This window comes from Cyprinodon tularosa, unplaced genomic scaffold (assembly GCF_016077235.1).
Source record: "Cyprinodon tularosa strain WSP-4 unplaced genomic scaffold, ASM1607723v1 ctg76, whole genome shotgun sequence".
NCBI lineage: Eukaryota > Metazoa > Chordata > Actinopteri > Cyprinodontiformes > Cyprinodontidae > Cyprinodon > Cyprinodon tularosa.
Genome location: NW_024039518.1, coordinates 1,227,105 through 1,246,735, shown reverse-complemented (window position 1 = coordinate 1,246,735; position 19,631 = coordinate 1,227,105). Strand labels below are relative to the sequence as shown.

General features: G+C 37.0%; 1 protein-coding gene across 1 annotated transcript; it reads left to right on the top strand.

Annotated features, from left to right (window-relative positions):
- Positions 1–64: 64 nt before the first annotated feature.
- fis1 (fission, mitochondrial 1) lies at positions 65–6,695 on the top strand. Its single transcript, XM_038270275.1, has 5 exons — positions 65–180; positions 637–769; positions 902–978; positions 6,350–6,455; positions 6,537–6,695. Exons 1-5 carry the CDS (start codon positions 136–138, stop codon positions 6,638–6,640), a joined length of 465 nt encoding a protein of 154 aa, XP_038126203.1. The 5' UTR covers positions 65–135; the 3' UTR covers positions 6,641–6,695.
- The last annotated feature ends 12,936 nt before the right edge of the window (positions 6,696–19,631 follow it).

Sequence of the window (19,631 nt, the reverse complement as noted above, 5' to 3'; positions counted from 1 at the left end):
TATTATTATTATTATTACTGCATAAATTAGGAGAAAATAATTTGTTTGGATCCACTATAAGAAGGAAAGATTACGTCTGCGTTGTTATGTCATGTGATTTGAAGTGGGCGTGTCCTTTATCAGTTAACCGGAAACATGGAGGCTGTGCTGAGTGATGTTGTAGCTCCTGAGGACCTCAAAGTAAGTTTTACATTATTAAACCTTTTACTTCTTTTCAAACCTAACACTGAAGCCTACCTGGGACTATCACGGATACCCTCATAGCGTTAATTGTCCTGTTTAAAGCCTGACACGGTGGGAAAATACCTCGTCGACACGTCTGTCGCGTCACGTAGCATGCTAATGCTAACGGTCATATTTTGGGTCAAAACACACTAATTTGTTAAGGAAAGTAACGTTAGTGATTTATTCCTGGTGCCAACGGAGGTTTTCCTGTAATATATAACGACAGGTAATAAAAAATGTTATAAAAATCTTTGTTTAAAGATTAAATCCTACATAACAGGATGTTACGTTAGAAGTCAATACTTTAGAAGCTGAGTGACACAGAAATGGTTTCTGTTAACTGGGTTTTAAAACGCGATCCTAATCAAAGTATGAATTTTGGTTAATTATATATTTTTCATTTTGTTTCAGAAATTTGAAAAGAAGTACAACAACGAGCTGCTGAAGGGAGCTGTATCCAAAGAAACACAGTTTGAATATGCCTGGTGTTTAATCAGGAGTAAATACACTCAGGATATCAAGGAGGGAGTGAAGCTTCTGAAGGGTAAATATGTTTTTGTTTAAATATTCTATTATTGATAATGGCAATCCTTTTATTAATCTCAATTAAAGCTAAAGGAAAAGTTCAGTCAGATCTGCAGGCTGCTTTGACGTTTTGACTGTGTTTGTCCCATAGACCTTGTTCACAAATCACCAAAGGATGACCCCCGGGACTTCCTCTTCTACCTTGCAGTGGCCAACTACAGGCTGAAAGTCAGTTAAGTTCCTAAAGTTAATTGAAGTCCTTTTTTTTCCCTTTCATAAGGTGTTTTGTCAGGAATGAAGTGCTGTAGATCGGCCCACCTCTTTGTCAGTTCCTACCCCCATCTTATCATCATTTAGTAATTGATTAGTCGTTAACTCCAGTATAGAGACTTTAAAATGTAGGTTTAGCTGACAGAGCAACCCAATTAGAGCAGTAAATATATCAAAATGGTGAAAAAATATATATAAACATTTTGCTTTTAAGATTTTTTTTTCTATCGATATGCTCTATGCAGAACTCCTGAAGTGGAAAAGTTTTAGTTTCACCTGGTTTAATTTCATATGAAATCTTCTTTAAAGTTGTAGGGAAGTCTTATTTAATTTTCAAATCATTCAATGTACTCTCTATCAGACCATGTTGTCCCAAAAGTTTGAAAATTTTAATAAAAAAAAAATCCTGTCTTAAAATTTGTGGAACACTCATCTGTCAATCAAATTTTTATGGTCTAAGCATCTTGATTCATACGTCGCAGCTAATATACACAACGGTTCAAATAAGAAATAAGTAGGGCTGCAACTAACGATTATTTTAAAAATCGATGAATCGGACAAAAAATATTTTTTATATTAACCTCTTTATTCCAAAATAAACATTTTGGACAGAACAAACAAGCACACAAGTACAGGTTGCTCATTAACTGTACTGGTGCTATATGAAAAATAAATGTTTGTGTTAAAACTACGCAAACTTACATGAGAAATGTAGCTGTACATCCACAAAATATAGGGTACTTTGTTTCATAAAGCGCAAAAAAAAAGACATTTTTGTTTTTAAAAGCCCCTAAGGGGTTCAAACAATAGGCCCCCCATTTCAACAAATGAGGTTTTTTTAGACTAGAAGAGTTCTGCCTTTTAAGACAGGAAAGTATAGCAGTTAAAGTTGCTACTTGAGAAAATACTGAACCATAGAGATAAAAATAGCCCTGTGATTCAAATTATAAATTGTATTTGGAATAAAAATGAGAGAACTAGGAGTGTTAAAAAACACATCCTCCAAAGACAGATATTTACATGGGAATGTGGCAGATAATTGACATATTACTGATCTTGCTGGATTTTATTCTGCTTTACTTCCATAAATTGCAGGATCTTCTTTACTTTATCTTTGCCAGAAGATTTAAACTTTATAAACCTCATAATTTGCAAGTTAATTTATTTATAAAGTAAATGTAAACGCTGCTTAAGCTAATTCAAATGAAATTAAAATTAAAATAAGTAGCTAACCTTATCACTGTCTGTAACCTACTAACAAGGTAAGGAAAGCATCAGATGAGCTACCTAAGAAACTAACGTAACGTTTCCCCACTTTAAAACCAAACAAACATGGTGGTTCCGTGCCATGTTAATTTCTTTTGAAAAAAGTTGCATGTTATCACTTTTTTCGCTTTACAAAGCGCAGGCTATTTTAATTATTGTGATCAATTTGCGCTTCATTTGCAGTCTGGACGCTGAGGCTCTGACTGCAGCGCTGAGAGGGACTCCTGCGGGAGTGGGGGGAGGCGCCCCACGGCAGAGTAGGAACGATACATGCTTTCACGTAAGAGTCTCCAAAAGCCGCCAGTGACACCGAAAAAAGTCGCCAGATTTGTCGCTAGTCGCTTTTTTGAAAAATAGTCGCTGGAGGGGTCTGAAAAGTCGCTGAGTTGGCAACACTGCACCTGCGGCGCTGACTCGCTCTGCCATATTTTTTTTTCTTCATCTTTCAGTCAAGAGGCAGTGATGACGGCGCGGCGGATGACGCAATAATCGCGCGACACAACTAATCGATGATGAAATTCGTTGCCAACGCTTTTAAAAGTCGATTTTTATCGATTTTATCGATTCGTTGTTGCAGCCCTAGAAATAAGCATAATTTACTTTCCCATTGAGTTCCGTCCCAGTGTTCACAGGGATGGATGTCTGTGTCTTCAGCAGGCGTAGAGCTAACAGAACTGGCAGCTTTGCGAGGCAAGGGCTCAAACATGTATGGCTGTAAGCCTTCTACACCAAACCAAGCTTCTGCTGCTCTGGCGTCCTCTTCCACAACATCTTTGTCCACGCTTGCCTCCTCTAAATAAAAATTATGACGTAGGAGACTCATCCACGACCTCCGACATAAACTCTCCTCTTCTTGCATGTTTCCGCTGTCCATAGCGTTCCTTGACAGTGTCGTTGGTAAGTGCTACTTGGTCCCAATGTAGTTTCCCATTGGGAACCTACTAGCACGAAGTTGCTAACTGTTTAGCAAGATGCTTCAGAGACACTGGCCACAACCAAAAAGCTTGCGGACCTTCCACCACAACAACCCCGCCCCTTTGATAAACGACCAATCACATTCACTCGCACCACTCAGGAGAATCCGGAACTGCAACTTTGGGAACAGCCGCGTCCCTATGACTTTAAGGAACCTTTTGCTACCTGATTATTAATCAAAAAAATAATCAACAAATTAATCGATTTGCAAATTAATCCTTAGTTGTAGCCCCTTTTTCTTGTAAACAAACTCTTTTTTTACTGATCCATTTAACCCTCACATGGCATTTTTCTTTTAATTTGATTATTTATTGTATCCTTCCAAAAAAAGATTAAAAACATATTGAATCTTCACCAACCTATTCATTGAATCATGGATAGAAAATATAAAATCCTTTAGATTGAAAGATTTTCATCTCTTCTCTGTTTGGCTGTGGTTTTAATCCAAGTCAGTTATCCTATATGAAAGATTATGAGCTCTGCTGAAGCCGAAATAATCCTGAAAACCTTTCAGAAGACTTCATTTCTTAGAGTAGTACTAAAAAAATAAAGAAAACAAAAACGTAAATGCCAATTTGTCAAGTTAGGAGAGAACATACATTTTTACAGGCACAAACTAAAGCTTAACAATAGCCTAGTGAAGAAATCACCAGCCAACCAAACTAAAGAAAAGTAATCTTACTTTTCTTATGAACTTAAAATCATAGTGTTCTCCCTTCTTGCTGCTGTTCATGATACTTTTAGTCTGCTTTCTCTTCTATAATGCTGCATATTGGTGCTGCTACAGATAGATGTCACTGTGGGGTCATAAAGAGCAAATAGAGCTTTCTAGATGATTGCATAAGTACATTTTGAAGGCAACTGCAGTTTTTCATATTTGATCGTGTTTGTTTTTTCTGTGTGTGGAATATTTAGGTTAAAAAAAACATGTGTCTATATCTTTTTGTGCAACTCGTATACAACTTTTTTTCATTGTAAATTTTTGACTGTTTCTTTTAGGTTGAATACTATTGAATAATGTTCCATGTTTTCACTTTTGCTGTATAAGATGGGTTTTTTTTAAGTAAAATTTTCAGTCAGAAGTTTACATCCACCCATTGGCGATAATCTGATTTTGTTTCTAGACTGTTTTAATCTGGATTTTTTTAAGTGTTTATAAAACAAACTTCATTCGTTTTTATAGTATGTTTGGTACATTTTCTTTCCTCTCTTATTTGTTTCATTGTTCACCAAAACTCACTTCTATGTATTTTGGTCAAAATTCTCAAATCAGAAAGAAAATCTGAGATTTATGAAGCTTCTGATGTGATTCTGTTTGGCTGTTTTACAAGCCTTTGTATCAGAAACGTTGTAGCTTAACCTAAGTCTGATTTATCCTTTCCAGCTCAATGATTTAAAGGTAGTTTTTCATTATTCTGTCCACTATGTTAAATATACAGTTCAGCTGGTTGCAAACAAACCTTTAGCAGGATGCAGCTGGTTTATGCTTTATTCTTAAGGGGGATATACGCTGGGTGCATTAATGCGAGTAAGCGTAGCAGAGCCGCATATGTTCGCCACGCTTATGTTACGCGTCTGGCTGTTTTCCATTTCAAACGGTACAATTATTTGCACTAGATGCTTAATATGCTGGTTCAATGCACATATTACGACATGGATACGCGATGCTGTTCCTAATTTAGAATGACTTTCTAATTTCAAATGTGTAATCGCTCCGGTTTCATCTAGGAAAAAACAGAAACACAACATCACAGTTCACCCGTTTTCAATTTTATTTAAAGACAGAAAGAAATTTTATATTTAGGTCTAGTTTAGAATTGATTCAGAATAGTTTGTTCCATGCAGATTTAAAATAGATAGAGGCACACACATCTCTACCCAGTCAAACAATTATTAATTTATAACATATTAATTCACACGTCACATCTAAACAAGTATTGCTTCTCAGAACTAAGGCGTGGAACCTCTGGGAACTACTGGGCAGCAGAGTTGGTTCCAATCATTTAAACTATCAGTACTAGTTAAAGCGTCATTTATTGATTTATTTATACAGTTGCAGGTGCAGCAGAGTCAAATATTAGACCCCACAGGCCGAGAAGTGCCCTAATTAACAATAATTAGGGGGAAAAAAACGAATATGAAAAAGAGGAATCGGACAGGATTCAAACTCAAAAATCTATCAGTTGAGAGGTATGCATGTTAACCTGTTTGCCAAACAAACAAATATATATTATGTAGCCTGGAAACCAGGATGCATCAGAATTCACCACATTGACAGGACCGCGCCTTCACATATCTGTTATGCATCAGAAGAGCTGTTTATCATATTTTAATTTTAAGGGTCAGGTATGAGTTGTTTTCTTATTTATTTATATTATCACTATCAATATTATTATAATGGAACAAATAAGTTCAGCAATAACTTAATGCAGGATAAGAGCTCAATTGTAGTTCTGATAGCTATCCAGCAGATGCCGCCATTCTAAACTGTTTCTGTGTTGAATTTTTTGCCAGTTGTCTCAAATTGGTTCATTGGATTATGGGGCTTTGAAATTTTCATCACTACTATCACTGGCTTTGATGTTATCACTAAGATATATGACAGTAAGAGCCTCGGAGTTCACATCCTCTATGCTGCCTGAAACGTCCCAAACGTCTTTATGTTTTGACAGCACGAGAACATCTGAATGCATGCACGTTATATTTCAGAAGGACATCAGTCACAGATTTATTGAATAAATTGGGGGGAAAAAACATGTGCAGAGAGGGATGATATCATTTGGTTGTACTGAAAGCATCTTGTGATGTGATTTATGCATTTCTGTGGGGGTTCCTCACCTGCGTTCTGGTACAACAGTGTGCCTGTCTCTGCTGCCTCCCTGACCGTCCTCTGAAGATAACTAATCAAGGTTTTATGGCCTGCAGGTCATAATGATCTTTCTCTTCTTTAACGCCGAACTATCCAACTAAAGTTCACATCAGATCTGCGTCTACTTTTCTTTACTCTTTTTCATCATGGTAGATGAATTTGTTTTTAGAATTTTGTAGATAAGTTTTTTCTCAATTTATTTATTTTTTTTTTTCTCAGGAATATGAGGAAGCCTTGATTTACATCCGGAAACTTCTCAAGAACGAACCCGGGAACAAGCAGGCCGTGGAGCTGGAGAAGCTGATTGAAAAGGCTTTAAAGAAAGGTAAGGGAAGTTTCTGCAACGTAACACTCTGCAAATGTTGAGTGGATCCACAGCAGAGCCTCATGTCTACTTGTCTTCCAGACGGCCTGGTCGGGATGGCGATCGTCGGCGGAATTGGTCTGGGCGTGGCGGGTTTAGCCGGCCTCATCGGCTTGGCTGTGTCAAAGGGAGCAGCCAAATCTTAACCTGGAAAGATGTTTGCTGGACTTATACACTGACCTGCATTAAAAAAAACAAAAAAATAACCAAGTGCTAAAAAGATTTTAGTTTGAAGTTTTTGTGTTTCAACAGACTAAAAGCAAATGGTTTGGTAAAAAAAAAAAAAAAAAACAGGGTTTAAAAAATATTCAGGTTCTTCTGTTCACATAGCATGTCAGTATGAAGTTATTTGTATAAACATCTTAAATATACTAGGTTGACATTTGTTTTCTGTGCAAATGGAATGTATGTCTAAGAGTGTACAGGTTTGTTTCTTTGTTTATGAATAATGGAAAGTATTATTATTTACAAACAGCGGTTTGGCAGTAAACACTTATTCCAGGCTTCTCCTTTCTCCAGATTTCTATAGATTTAAATTAATTAACACATTTAATTGTGTTAGAAGCTTTCCTGACATTCACATTTACTATATTTAATTACGCCTTTTACATATTGATAAATAAAATGACTGCAAGAATATTTGTGTTCTCTGTTGATCTCTAGTTTTCTAATTCAGAGGATGAATTAAAGGAAAAATGGCTTGGAGGTGGTGAAATGAAACCATTTGAAATTAGTTTTTAAAAATAAGGTTGTTATTTTTCCACTTTAATAACAAAATAATCTGGGGGGAAAAAGCAGAGCAGCTGGTGTTTTGTTCCTTTATTAACCCCTTAATGTCATCAGCCGATAAGGCACAACATAACAAAGAATTGGTGAGGAATACAACAAATGGGTATGCTAAGCTAAAAATGTTAAAGTGTTACCTTTAAAAAGCTTCTGCATCTAATGCAAAGGCCTCAAGAACAGCATTTTGAATTTGAGTACTTTATTTATATATATATATAGTGTCTGGGGTTTACAGTTTAGAGCAGTGATTCTCAACCGGGGGAACACGTACCCCTAGTGGTCCGCCGGGGTAAGTATTTTATTTCCTAGGTAGTAAGATAAAATAGCGCTTTGATCTGCATTGAAAAATGAAACAAGCTTTAATCAACCAAAAAGTTAGTTCTTATATGTTTTAGTTCATCTTCAGCTTTGAAAAACATCCAAACCAAGCAGAGGAACAGACTGGATGTAGAGAACAGACTGGGATCAGCTGTTTTTCATACTGAGCTCATTTAGCTCATCAAAGCAGCTCAGGTTTTTTAATGAAAACAGTAAAATTATTCAAGTCACTCTGACTATAATTTTTGTTCTGCATTCTGTTCCCAATTCATCAAGTTTAAATGTGATTACCGGTATAAGGAAGTTAGTCAGAGGAGCTCCAGTTTTGTAAATACAGATTTATAATATGATTTTATATTGTATTTATTTTGATTCCTTACTAACTTCTAGGCAACATATTTATGTTGCTTTTTTCCCCATTTGAGATTGAAAGCATAAAACACCAAAAAAATAATGCTCAAATTAAAAGTAAGACAAATATTTTTTATTTTATAATCAGTTATTGTACTTTCCACTTTTGGACAATCATCAATAATATTTACTGAGGGAGGAACTCATGGTAAGACAAAATGCTCAAAGGGGTACAGAAGTCAAAAAGGTTTGGGAAACACTGGTTTACAAGATAAATGTATGTTTTTATATCTAAAAATACAGTTAAAAAAATTCTCTGGAATTATCGTGCCACAAACACTAACAGTGTAGTTAGTTATTCGCAATATTTAAGCCATAACAAAGAGGATGGAATGACAGTAAATGTTCTTACAAAAAAGATGTTGGCATAGGCTTGGTTCCTGCTCTAAAAGTATATAAAAGTTATTGTCTTAAAAAGCAGTTTTAATGGTTTAAAGTCAGAGTTAGATGCCAGAGAAAGTGATTATTTTTCTGGTTTCTTGCAGAGTAATCCAGCTTTGCACTTCATCTTCCTGTAGCTGCACCCTGCAGGTCAGCAGACTGAAAGCTGGAGACTATCTAATGGACTAATGTGCTTATTTGGAAATATTTACAATCATGAAAAACACAAACAGCCATGGTATGAATGAAATATCCATAATGCTTAAAATTTGATCAGCTGTATAGACAAGTCTCCCCTATTAATCAGGGAATTCTATTTTCAATTCTTGAATTAAAAGATACATTTCTTTAAATATAAGATGAAGGCATCATGTTGTGGTTGCATTAACTCAGAGATATTTGCTGAAATAAAACAGCTGAGATTTCCTGCTGCAGGTAAAGGGAGAGTGTAGAGGTATACAGCTGATAAAGTCGCCTGTCCACCGTTATCCACAACAAAACACTAAGAAAAAATAATGGTTTTCCAATGAAGGCAAATAAGTTGCTTTATTTTAAAGTCTCTGCATGCATCCAACCTGTGCCTCACCGTGCAGGCATTGACCCACATGGCAACAAAGAAATCAAAATGCAACCATTGATCAGATGGAACCGCAAGCAAGAAAAACTATATATAACTTTATATAAAAAGTCTAAAAAAAATTATATAAACTTTATTAACCCCAACAAAATTTTAAACACACCCATAAAGCTCAATATAACCAGTCTGAAGAACTGGTAAGAGTTTATGACAATATATAAAAATAGAAGGAATCCTACATAAAACCTTTTTTCTTAGATATTCATATTGTTTTGTTTTTTTTTTTAAATGTTGCTCTGTTGCTTCTCAGCTCTCCTCCACTGTCCTGGATAAATCCTGGAGCTGCTGCTGAACCCCAAAGCATTTAGTGAAAGAAAAAGGTGTCTGAAAACGTATAAAGAGATATTACACATTAACTAAACATAAAATTGACAGAAATACAAATCCACTGCCCCATTGTGTTTGTGCCAGCAGTTATGCTCAGTGGCTGTAAAGTGGTTTTGTACTGGATTACACAATAACCTTAATTACAGTGATGGTGGCATACACAATGTTCCCAGTGGTATTGCATTTCTACACGGTGATTACACATTAATATCCTGCAGACTGGAGTCAGAACCTAAATGAACATTGGCCCTTTAACTCACTTCTCAATTAGCTTTGCTTTGATAAATCATTGAGGGTAATATGTGTTTTAACAGAATGTGTGTAGGGTTAGTTTGACACGAAAATAACTTTTAGTCCCCTTTTTTTCTAATTCCTAAGAACACATTTACTACTAAGAAGGTTTCCTCTGATCAGTCCCTGGTGAGTTTCGGTGTCGTCAGAGAGGTTAATTATCAACACCTCATGAGGCTGATAATGCCACATACAGCTGATAGCCTCTGTAAGCATTCCTGTTGTAAACCAAGCCGACAATTTGAATCTTTCAGGAGATTGAGACGTGTTTGATTGAACCTACCAGGAGTCGGGGAGCGGGTTTTCTAATCAGACCCATCCACACTGCACTCCCTTCAGTAGTCCTTTCCACCTCTGTTTCTACATTGGCCCAATAAAAGGTGGTGATTAGACGGAATTGGACTATTGCCTCGTCATGATTCTGATAAAAGAAATTTCGGAGTAATTAATCAGTAGCTGCAGATTCCGATAAGAAGGAGACTTTTCCACTAACAAAGGACAAACCATCAGAGAGTCACTAAGTTCAGTTACACAAAGTTCAGCTATGGGCTTTGGCTTTAGCCTCTTGAATTACAGTTATATATTTTCTCACATAACTTTTTTTTTTTTGCACCACTTTATGTCTAATTGTTTTTTTTTTTTTTACTTTTTATTTTCAAGAATTTTTACAACAAAAGAACATTCCCTGAGCCAAGAGCAATGAAATCAATAACAGAAGTACTGATGCCACATATACAATATTTCAACATAAATGCAGCACAATAAACTAGATCACCTGAAACTTTGAATACCCTAAAAGAGAAAACTGCACATACACACTACAATATGTATATATACATACACACAAACCCACACCCCTCTCCTTCCCCTCCAGGGTGCTAGACCCGCAGGCCAAGAATACAACAAGTAAATACTACAAGTAAACAAACAGCAAAAAAAAATACATATATAATATATACACACATACATGTATACATACACATATATATACATATACAAATACATACCTTAGGAATACCGATGACAGAGCAGATTGGAATTTATTAGAATCACTACAGCCCAAAATCATACACCCAAATGTAATTTCACCAAATGCCATCTTTGATTGAACTTGTCCACTTTGAGTTGTAAACATTCTGTCATTTTTTCCATCATATACACTTGTTTTACCCTATTCTTCCACTCTGCTATAGATGGTGACCAATTAGCCGTTGTAGTTTTTTTAGCTACTAATAGTAAAATGTGCAAAATATACTTTTGGTGTACGTTAAAATTGTATGTCTAATTTTTTCAGCAGATGAGACACTTTGCCAATTGGAAAAAGACAGAGTTCAAATAAGAAAACTGCAGTCTCTTATTTCAACTGAATATCTAATTATCTTATTCTAAGTGTAAAATAGTCACTCTATTGGCAGATTATCTTATTTAACTACTCAATATAAGGGTAAATACATGCATTTTAATATATCTTTTTTAATAATTTTAAGATTGCTTTGCAGTGTATGTATAATTATATAATCATTAAGGGTAAAATATAATAAAATTTTATTTTCGCCCCATTTTCACTTACCGGTGGTGAATCTGACATAGTGGAAAAATAGCAAATCCTCTTTTGGAAAATCAGCTTGTATGAGCGATGCAAACGGCAACTTTTACACAGAGCGTGCACGAGCCCATTTCTCCTCGTGCACGCTCTATGCTCTCTCACACACATTTACTAGGCGTTTCCTTTCTTGCATGTGCACTTTTTTTAAAGTGGAGAGGGCGGATCTTTTCAAAAATTTGTGAAATTCCTCTATACCTTTAAAAAGAGTGTATGATTTCTGAAAGATTACATTCAAGGCCCAGCCAAAAAGCACACAAATTATTAGTTTAGGCAATGGTTGTTTTAAAACTATTTATTTTTATTTAGTTTTTTTTTTTTACCCCGTCAGAAATTAAAGAGTTAATTTCTCATTTTGTTTTAGAATGAGAAATTCTAACTGAAGTAAAGCATACATTTTTTTTTTAAACTGTGACAAATCTTAGAAATTAATGTCATTGTGATTGACTTCTTTACCAACAGGTGTTGGCACACCACAGGGGTGTGTTCTCAGCCCTCCCCACATAATTTTTTTCCACATGACTGCTCTAGTCTCCACCCCACGAAGATGTGAAATTGGCGAGCAGCTTCACTGTGGCGGGTTTCATATCTAACAAGGAAAAAACCCAATAAGAAAAAGAGATCCACAGTCTGGCACATTGGTTTTACAGGAACAACCTCAGACTGAATATCAGCAACACCAAAGAGGTCATAGTGGAGTACAGGAGAGACGGAGCATGGTCTTCCTGCGTACATGGAGACATGGTAGAGCGTGTGGGAAGTATAAAGTTGCTGTCCGTTCACATCTTCTGTCAGAGACAGAAAGCACCTCCCACCTGGCGATTGCCCCAAAAAAAAAAAAAAATAATATATATATATATATATATATATATATATATATATTTATTATTTTTATTTTATTTTTTTTTTTTTTTCCAGAAAGTTTAAACAACCTGGACTTTCTACTCAGCTGCTCACAAACTTTTATTGGGCCACAACTGAAACCATCCTGTGTCTCAGTGTGATAGTGTGGTATGGGGTTTACACGGAACAGGAGAGGAAAGACTTAGCATGGAAGGAGAGTGTCATGATGGGTTCAGAAAAGCCCAAAATGCAGAACACAATGGAGTCTGATGAAAAGTTAAACAAGTTTATTGAAGCACATGCACATGAAATATACACTGGAACTGGTTCAGGCCAGGGGGCAGGTTCACTGGAGTCTGTAAGGATGACAGAGTTTGAGTTTGAGAGTTTCTGAGGAATACCTTGAGGAGTCCGGGTTTCCACTTTGAGAGAGGAACTGTTGGGTCTAGAGACTGCTTTGTTCAGCAGAGTCCAATAACCGCTTCAGCGTCTTACTTCTAACTTGAGGGCAGACCTTGGTTTGGGTTTCCAGCTCTTAGCCAAGAGCTGCAGGGGAATCCAGAGAAGAGTCTTCAGGTTTGGCTCAGAGGGCAGGCTCGGCAGGTTAAGCTCATCCAGAGCTTCCAAGAGAAACAGGATTCCTGAAAGCAGAGACAAGGAGGAGTTATGCTGCGTTCACACCGGGCGCAGCTGGCGCGACAGAAGCAGCGAGTTTACATGCAAAGTCAATGGTTGACGCGCGTCAAGGCGCAGCAAAAGGTCCCGCGGTGCGTTTTGAGCAGCAGGCGAAGCGCGTCTGAGCAGCTGAAGCAGCGCGTCGGGCGCGTTTAAGCATCTGACGCGCGTGACGCGCCGCAAACGCGCTGCTGCTCGCTATGAAAAAATTTGAATTTTTGCTGCTGGACGCGCCGCGTCAACCAATCAGAGAAGCTGATCTGGGAGCTGGCTGGGAGAGAGACACAGCGCTGATGACACAGACCGCTCTGATTACTCCTCTCAAACAGTTTATTGACGCATAATTAACTTAAAATGCATAAATCTGCCGGCAGAATATGTTTGCTTTTATTATTCTGGTGCCTGCAGATCGGATTATTTAGATGAAAAACACCTACCAGCCGCCGCGGTAAGCCGCGAGGAGGCGACCCGGCCAGAGGCTGCTGATGAAGGGATTCCTTCTGTCGGCGCACCGCCGGTATGTGGGGGTCTGAGCGGCTCCGACAGAAATAACATTGGGAGGCAGGATTGTAATCTGGATGAACTGACTGCACTGATGAAGTTTTCAGGTGTATTTTCTCACTTAAAAACATATTAAAACTACTTTATTCCCACTGATCACAGCAAATATAGCTGCAAGGCAGAGAAAGGATAGTGAAGCTCCGCCCAACGCGCGTCAGAGCCACTTTTGCACCGCGCAGCCAGAGCAGCAAAGCTGCTTCAGCCGCGCGTCAGAACTAACTGGTACAAGCAGCAAAAATGAAGCAGCAGACGCGATTTTGCTGCTTTTGCAGCGTCCGGTCTGAACGTAGCATTAGAATCTTATCTCAATAGAGATAACCAAGATTCTCAGGTGTTTGCTAGGCTCAGGTGCTAACCAAACTGGATCAACACTGCGGCGTTGAGGCAAGGCCTGAAGGCAGGTTATATACTGGAGGATCCACTGATGACGAGATGCGCCTCAGGGGTGTTGGAGGCTCAGCTCTGCTGGAGAGAGGTGGTACAGCTCCAGATCCCAACAGAGAGGACAGCATGGAATAAATCAAAGAATATGATCCTCACAGTGCTGTATGCCTCGTCTAAATGACTGGGTTTGTGATTGCATCTTCAACTGTTACTCCATGGCAATAAGAAATTGGAAGATCTTGTTTGCTTGCTCAGATGGTCCAACAGGAATCTCTTTGGGACTATGCTGATGTGGAATGTCAGGACAACAAGGTCTATAGTTACTGAGGACTGCTAGCTACGTTTTCTTAAGTAGAAATACCACATCACTGGAACTGTCTCCTGGGTCAGGCTAAGGCTGACGAGGTGCTGTAGAATCCCTCAGAGCTGCCCTAAACATGTCTTTAGGATTTGGGACTTGATTGCATCTGGACTTGGTGCCCTATTGTGATTCAATCTCTCCAGTTGCCTTTTCACTGACCTTTAGAGACAAACATGTGGAAGGAGGATGTGGTGGCATCATCTTCTGATCTGGTAACAAGTCCATGGAACCAGAAGGGTTCATGGCTGAGGTGGAAGATGAAACGTTTAAAGTGTGAGAGGGAAGCTTTAGGTCAAAGGAGGGCAGGGTTTCTGTTTGACTGTGGGCATGACAGAAAAAAGCTGAGCTTGTTCCTGCACTGAACAAGGCATTAAATGCATTGACTAATTTCAAACACGCACCTGTCTGAATATCCTATGCTTGAAGCCTAGGATCTTTTCACTCCTGGCAACACATTTATAATATTGCTTTCCAGCATCTTCCTTTTTTTCTCCAGTGTTTCATTGTCATTATATTGTCACAAGTACAGAGCAACGAAAAGGAAATTTAACCCATCCCCTTGGAGAGCAGAGTGGGATTAGGGGTCTTGCTCAGGGACCCAGAGTGGCAGTCTGTGGGAGTGGGGCTTGAACTCAGAATCTCAGGAATTCCAAGTGCAACTCCCTAACCACTAGGCTGCCGCTTCCAGTATGCCTCCTTCATTTCTCTAATCTTGACATTAAGTTGCTTCTGCGTACACCTCAATAATTCCCTGCTCCCTTCCTGAAAGCTCTTTTAGTCTTATTTAGCAGCTCCTACAGATAACCGGTGATGCAGGGTTATTATTGGAGATGCATCTCACTGTTCTGGTGGGGATAGTGCTATCAGCACAGAAGCATATTTAGTCAGTCAGACTTTCAGAATCATATTGTTCTAACAGAGCTATTCCGCCCTCAGTTAGCTCGAGCAGAGCAATTATAGAGTATAAAGAACGCAGATGCTGTACTTCCTTTATCAGAGGAAAGGAAAAGGCTAATGACAGTAGTAGTTTGTTTAGGGACTACATCTAAGAGAGAAGAGCATTAGAGCCAGCACTAAAACCCAGAGCATTAAGGAAAGCATATATTTTGTCACTTTAAGAGGTAAGCTAATATATGTCTAGCAGAATGATAGGGTAAGCACTGTGAGACAGGTCAGGTGTACTGTATAATCTAAAGGAGAACATGTAGCCGCCAACAGCAGCAGCCCAGCCAGTGCCTTCCTCAAAGACAGCGTCAAAGATGAACAGAATGTCAGGCAAGAAACTACTATAAAAAGAAAAAAAAAACATGAAGAGAACATGAAATTGCTAGATTAAACAGCAAATAATATAATGGCTATTAATGGCTGAGTTAAAATTTAACAATATTTCTATGGACCTCAGGATTCCAAACAAGAGAAGATCCTTTATTAGCTCTATTCCTGTAAAACTGCTTTGTTTAACTTACTGATCAAAGATTAATTTATTCAGTTTTCTTAAAATTATTCTATTTAATTTCGAGCATAATATGTGATGGACTATGTATGGAAGATCTTACCTTGAGACTAAAAACTTAAAACAAGAAAAAATGTCTTAAAAAACATTGGTTTTGGTATCGGCATGAATGATATATCTTGATTTTGTATCAAATCTACTTAAGATAAATTATAATATCTATGAAAGAGTGCTTTAGAAAGAATAACTTAAAATAAGTAACATTATCTTAACCTTTATAGGGCAAGTTAACATTTTTGATCACTTGTCTTACTAATGGAGCCCCCCCTCCATCCCTCAGTGAGTTCTAGAAACACTAGATCTATATCCAGCCATTCAGCAAATATCATGCTACTTGGCTGTACATCTTATTTTGGCATCTAACTAATTAGATGAGACCTTGTATGAATATTACCTAATGGAAATTAAGTAGAAAAGCAAAAGTTAAAAATTCAAGAAAAAAAAAAAGTAGAAAGCTAATTGAAAAGTTAAAAATTAAAGTTAAAAAGTAAATAAGCCATGTTAGGAAGTATATTTAGGTATATAAACTAAAAAATGTAAGTGCCAGTATCAGCATAAATGCATCTAAGTTGGACCAAAAAAAAAATGTGTTAGTTTCACTCTGAGAGTGTTTTTCATGAATTTCTAATAGAAGAACTTTTGTTATTTTTCTTAATATATTCGGGCAAGTTGGCGTTTCCTGTTATTACATTGACATACATTTTTGCCATCAAACTATCCATATTTTTTTAATGTAACAAATGTAATAAGGTCTGGATTCCAATAACACTATTGGCTGGAAATTTAGATTTTTCAAAGTATTTCACTGAGTGCCCTATAAAGGGTTAAGAAAGAGTCTCAATAAGGGAAAACATCTAATATCTGAACTTCTAAGAACAATATTCTTAATTCAAGTCAGTTTCACTTGGTTAAGAATTCATTTTTATTATGTGGAGACCTGTTCAGGGTGTACCCTGCCTTTCCCCCATAGACTGCTGCACCAGCACCACCCTGACAGATAAGCACAAAAAGATGGATGGGTGATTTTTCCTCATAGTAGTGCGCTTCTCTAAGCTGACTATAAATTGAATTACTTTTTGAATAAATCAAAGTTTATTTAAATGATAGATATTTCTCACCATTTTGGGGTTTGGAAAGAGTTCAGCAGTTGGAAAGCTCTTGCTATTTCTAAAAAAAAGACTTCCTTGGATTGGTTGGTCAGATTTAAAAGTTTCCTCACAACAGCCTATCAATCATTATTTTGCTTTGAATATAGCTTCAATCTGATTGGGGCAGAGAATGCACAATCCGATCTGTTCTTTTGAACTGCTGAACATAATATAAACATGGGTTGTAGACCTTTGCATCTTTCCAATCTAATGAGTTGACTGATGGGATGAATCGGAAAATCAGCAACAAACCAAGAACGGCAGGTTTTACCAACTCTGATAATGTCTTCATATTTAAGTTCCCATTTTTGCTTTAGGTTATCTTAAACCTTAAAGTATTTGTAATTGTTCAAGCTGAACACTGAATATTAAACATAATCATTAATATAGAAAATAATGTTTAATTAAAATTATCCGACTGATGAAACATAAGGAATATTCACCCAACAAGTTAAAACAGGTTTCTTCTAGTTGAGCCAGAAAGACTCATTAGTGCTCAACCGTATCTGTTTCTGCCTCTCTGTTGATGAGCGGACTCTGTTCAAACATTAATCTGTTATTCTTTCATAGTGGGCTTCATCATCACGTGCTTATTCTTTGTCCCCGTTATTGGCCTGTTCCTAGAAAGCAAATGAAAAACTTGCAGCCTTTCCAGGAACCGCTTCAGAAAAAAACACATAAAGTTTTGTTTTTAAAGGTAAAGCCTCAGTAAAATGTTCCTTAAACACGTAAATCTGTAAGCCGTAGGTTATGCAGTCTGATGAGTTGTAAAACAGGCTTAGCAAACAGTTCGGTCATAAAAAGGAGACATTTTATGGCAGGGCAGTATCCATATTTTAAAGGGAACTCAGGTGTTGATGATCCATGTCAGGCAGGTTTATTTGTTTAGTTTTAAGAAGAGTATACATATCTAAATCTGAGTTGCTGTTTAGGAGGCGCAACAATATTTTTTTTGTATAATTTTTACTGGCAATTTTCTCCATAATATAATAATTAGATGTGTTGTTTTTTTTTTTGTTTTTTTTTATACTAAACAAAAGCCTAAAAGTATTATGAAACTTACACAGAACCATGCAGAAGTGTTTATGCCCCTTCATCTTCTCAAACTTTTGTCACATTACAACAACCTTGGTGCTATTCATTGGATTTTATTGCCATAGACCAATTCAACCTGGAGAGACTCACACAGAGACAAGTTGCAATTAGAAAATATAAAATTTATTTATATTGGTAACACAATCATATTCCTCAAAAGGAAGGTAAACCAGCTGATTGCCAGGACTCATTGAGTCTTTTCAATCCCTCGCACTGTGCATGCATGTAGCGACAGTGGAGAGGAAAACTCCCTTTTAACAAGAAGAACCTATCAGCAGAACCAGGAAGAGTGTGGTCATGCTGGTCCTCATGGGAAATGCTGTCTTCCCTCAAGCTAAACAAAACTAATTTTTTTCCATTGGGGGATCTAAAAACTGACAAAAACTGAAAGTTCTATAGAATTGCTTTAATGCTGTTTGCAAATTGGATGCAGTATAAATAAGAGAGCTCTAGAAGAGATTCTGCAGGAGGTGGGTTTATATGGGGCCAAAATTGTTGCTTTATTATTTATAAATGTGTGTGGAGAGTTATATATCTGTATCTCGATTTGTGCGTGTGCAGGGGGATTTGAAAATGTGTAAATGAAACTGTAAATGTGTGCGGAGATTTGTGTGTCTGTACAACAATCTGCAAATGTGCAAAACTACTTGTGTGTATTTAATCTGGTTTGCAAATGTGTGAAAATCCACAAATCTGTATTCAGATCTACAAATATGTACTGAGATTTGTAAATGTGTAAAAAAAATCCACAAATCTGTATTCAGATCTACAAATATGTATTGAGATTTGTAAATGTGTAAAAAAATCCACAAATTTATGGGGCCAAAATTGTTGCGACTTAAGTAAAAAAACAAAACAAAATGCAATGTTACTTTTTTTTTTTTTTACTTAAGTCGCTTACCCATGGATTATTTGTAGCCACAAACGTTCGAACCATCTCGCTGTTAGCAGCCATCTTTCCTTGTCAACTCACGCAGCGGGGAAAAAAAAGGAAGAGGAAGAGGCAGCCTGCGAGCCTGCGCCCAGGGCAGCAAATCCAGATATTACAGATACAAATCCTTTTACGCATTTGTGCATTTCACACGGCAGAAGTGTAGCAAAAATCACGTGTGTAAAGAGAACCAACCGAGAAACTGCTGGACTTGTAACCAATGATGTGTCTGTATTTCTGGGTGTTGAAGCGAAAATACTTCGGACACAGTGTCTCTGTGTGTGCTTACAGATTGTTCTACACATTTGCAAATCTTACTACAGATTTGTAAATCTGAATACATTTGTAGATCTGAAGACAGATTTGTGGATTTTTTACACATTTACAAATCTCAGTACATATTTGTAGATCTGAATACAGATTTGTGGATTTTTTTACACATTTGCAAACCAGATTACAAACACACAAGTAGTTTTGCACATTTGCAGATTGTTGTACAGACACACAAATCTCCTCACACATTTACAGTTTCATTTACACATTTTCAAATCCTCCTGCACACGCACAAATTGAGATACAGATATACAACTCTTCACACACATTTGTAAATAATAAAGCAACAATTTTGGCCCCATAGGTTCAGTTCAATCTATATTAACCTGTCTTAAATTTTGATTTAGAACAAAACTAGACCTAGTCAGTATTTTATTTTATTTTTCCATGAAAAGTGAGCAAAGGAGGAAAAATAAAGCTATTTTTGTGCGTGGAGCTTTTTTAATGAATAGTTATTAAAAGTTATTTTGTATCAATTGAAGTAACATCTTAATTCAACTTTTTTTCTCATTATTTAAAAGTAGAACATGTTGTTTTAT

Excerpts from the sequence above, each read along its gene's own strand:
- fis1 (XM_038270275.1), top strand. The coding sequence starts at position 136 with ATGGAGGCTGTGCTGAGTGATGTTGTAGCTCCTGAGGACCTCAAA. Across the intron at positions 770-901 it reads GGGAGTGAAGCTTCTGAAGG|ACCTTGTTCACAAATCACCA; the intron begins GTAAATATGTTT and ends TTTGTCCCATAG. Across the intron at positions 6,456-6,536 it reads TGAAAAGGCTTTAAAGAAAG|ACGGCCTGGTCGGGATGGCG; the intron begins GTAAGGGAAGTT and ends CTTGTCTTCCAG.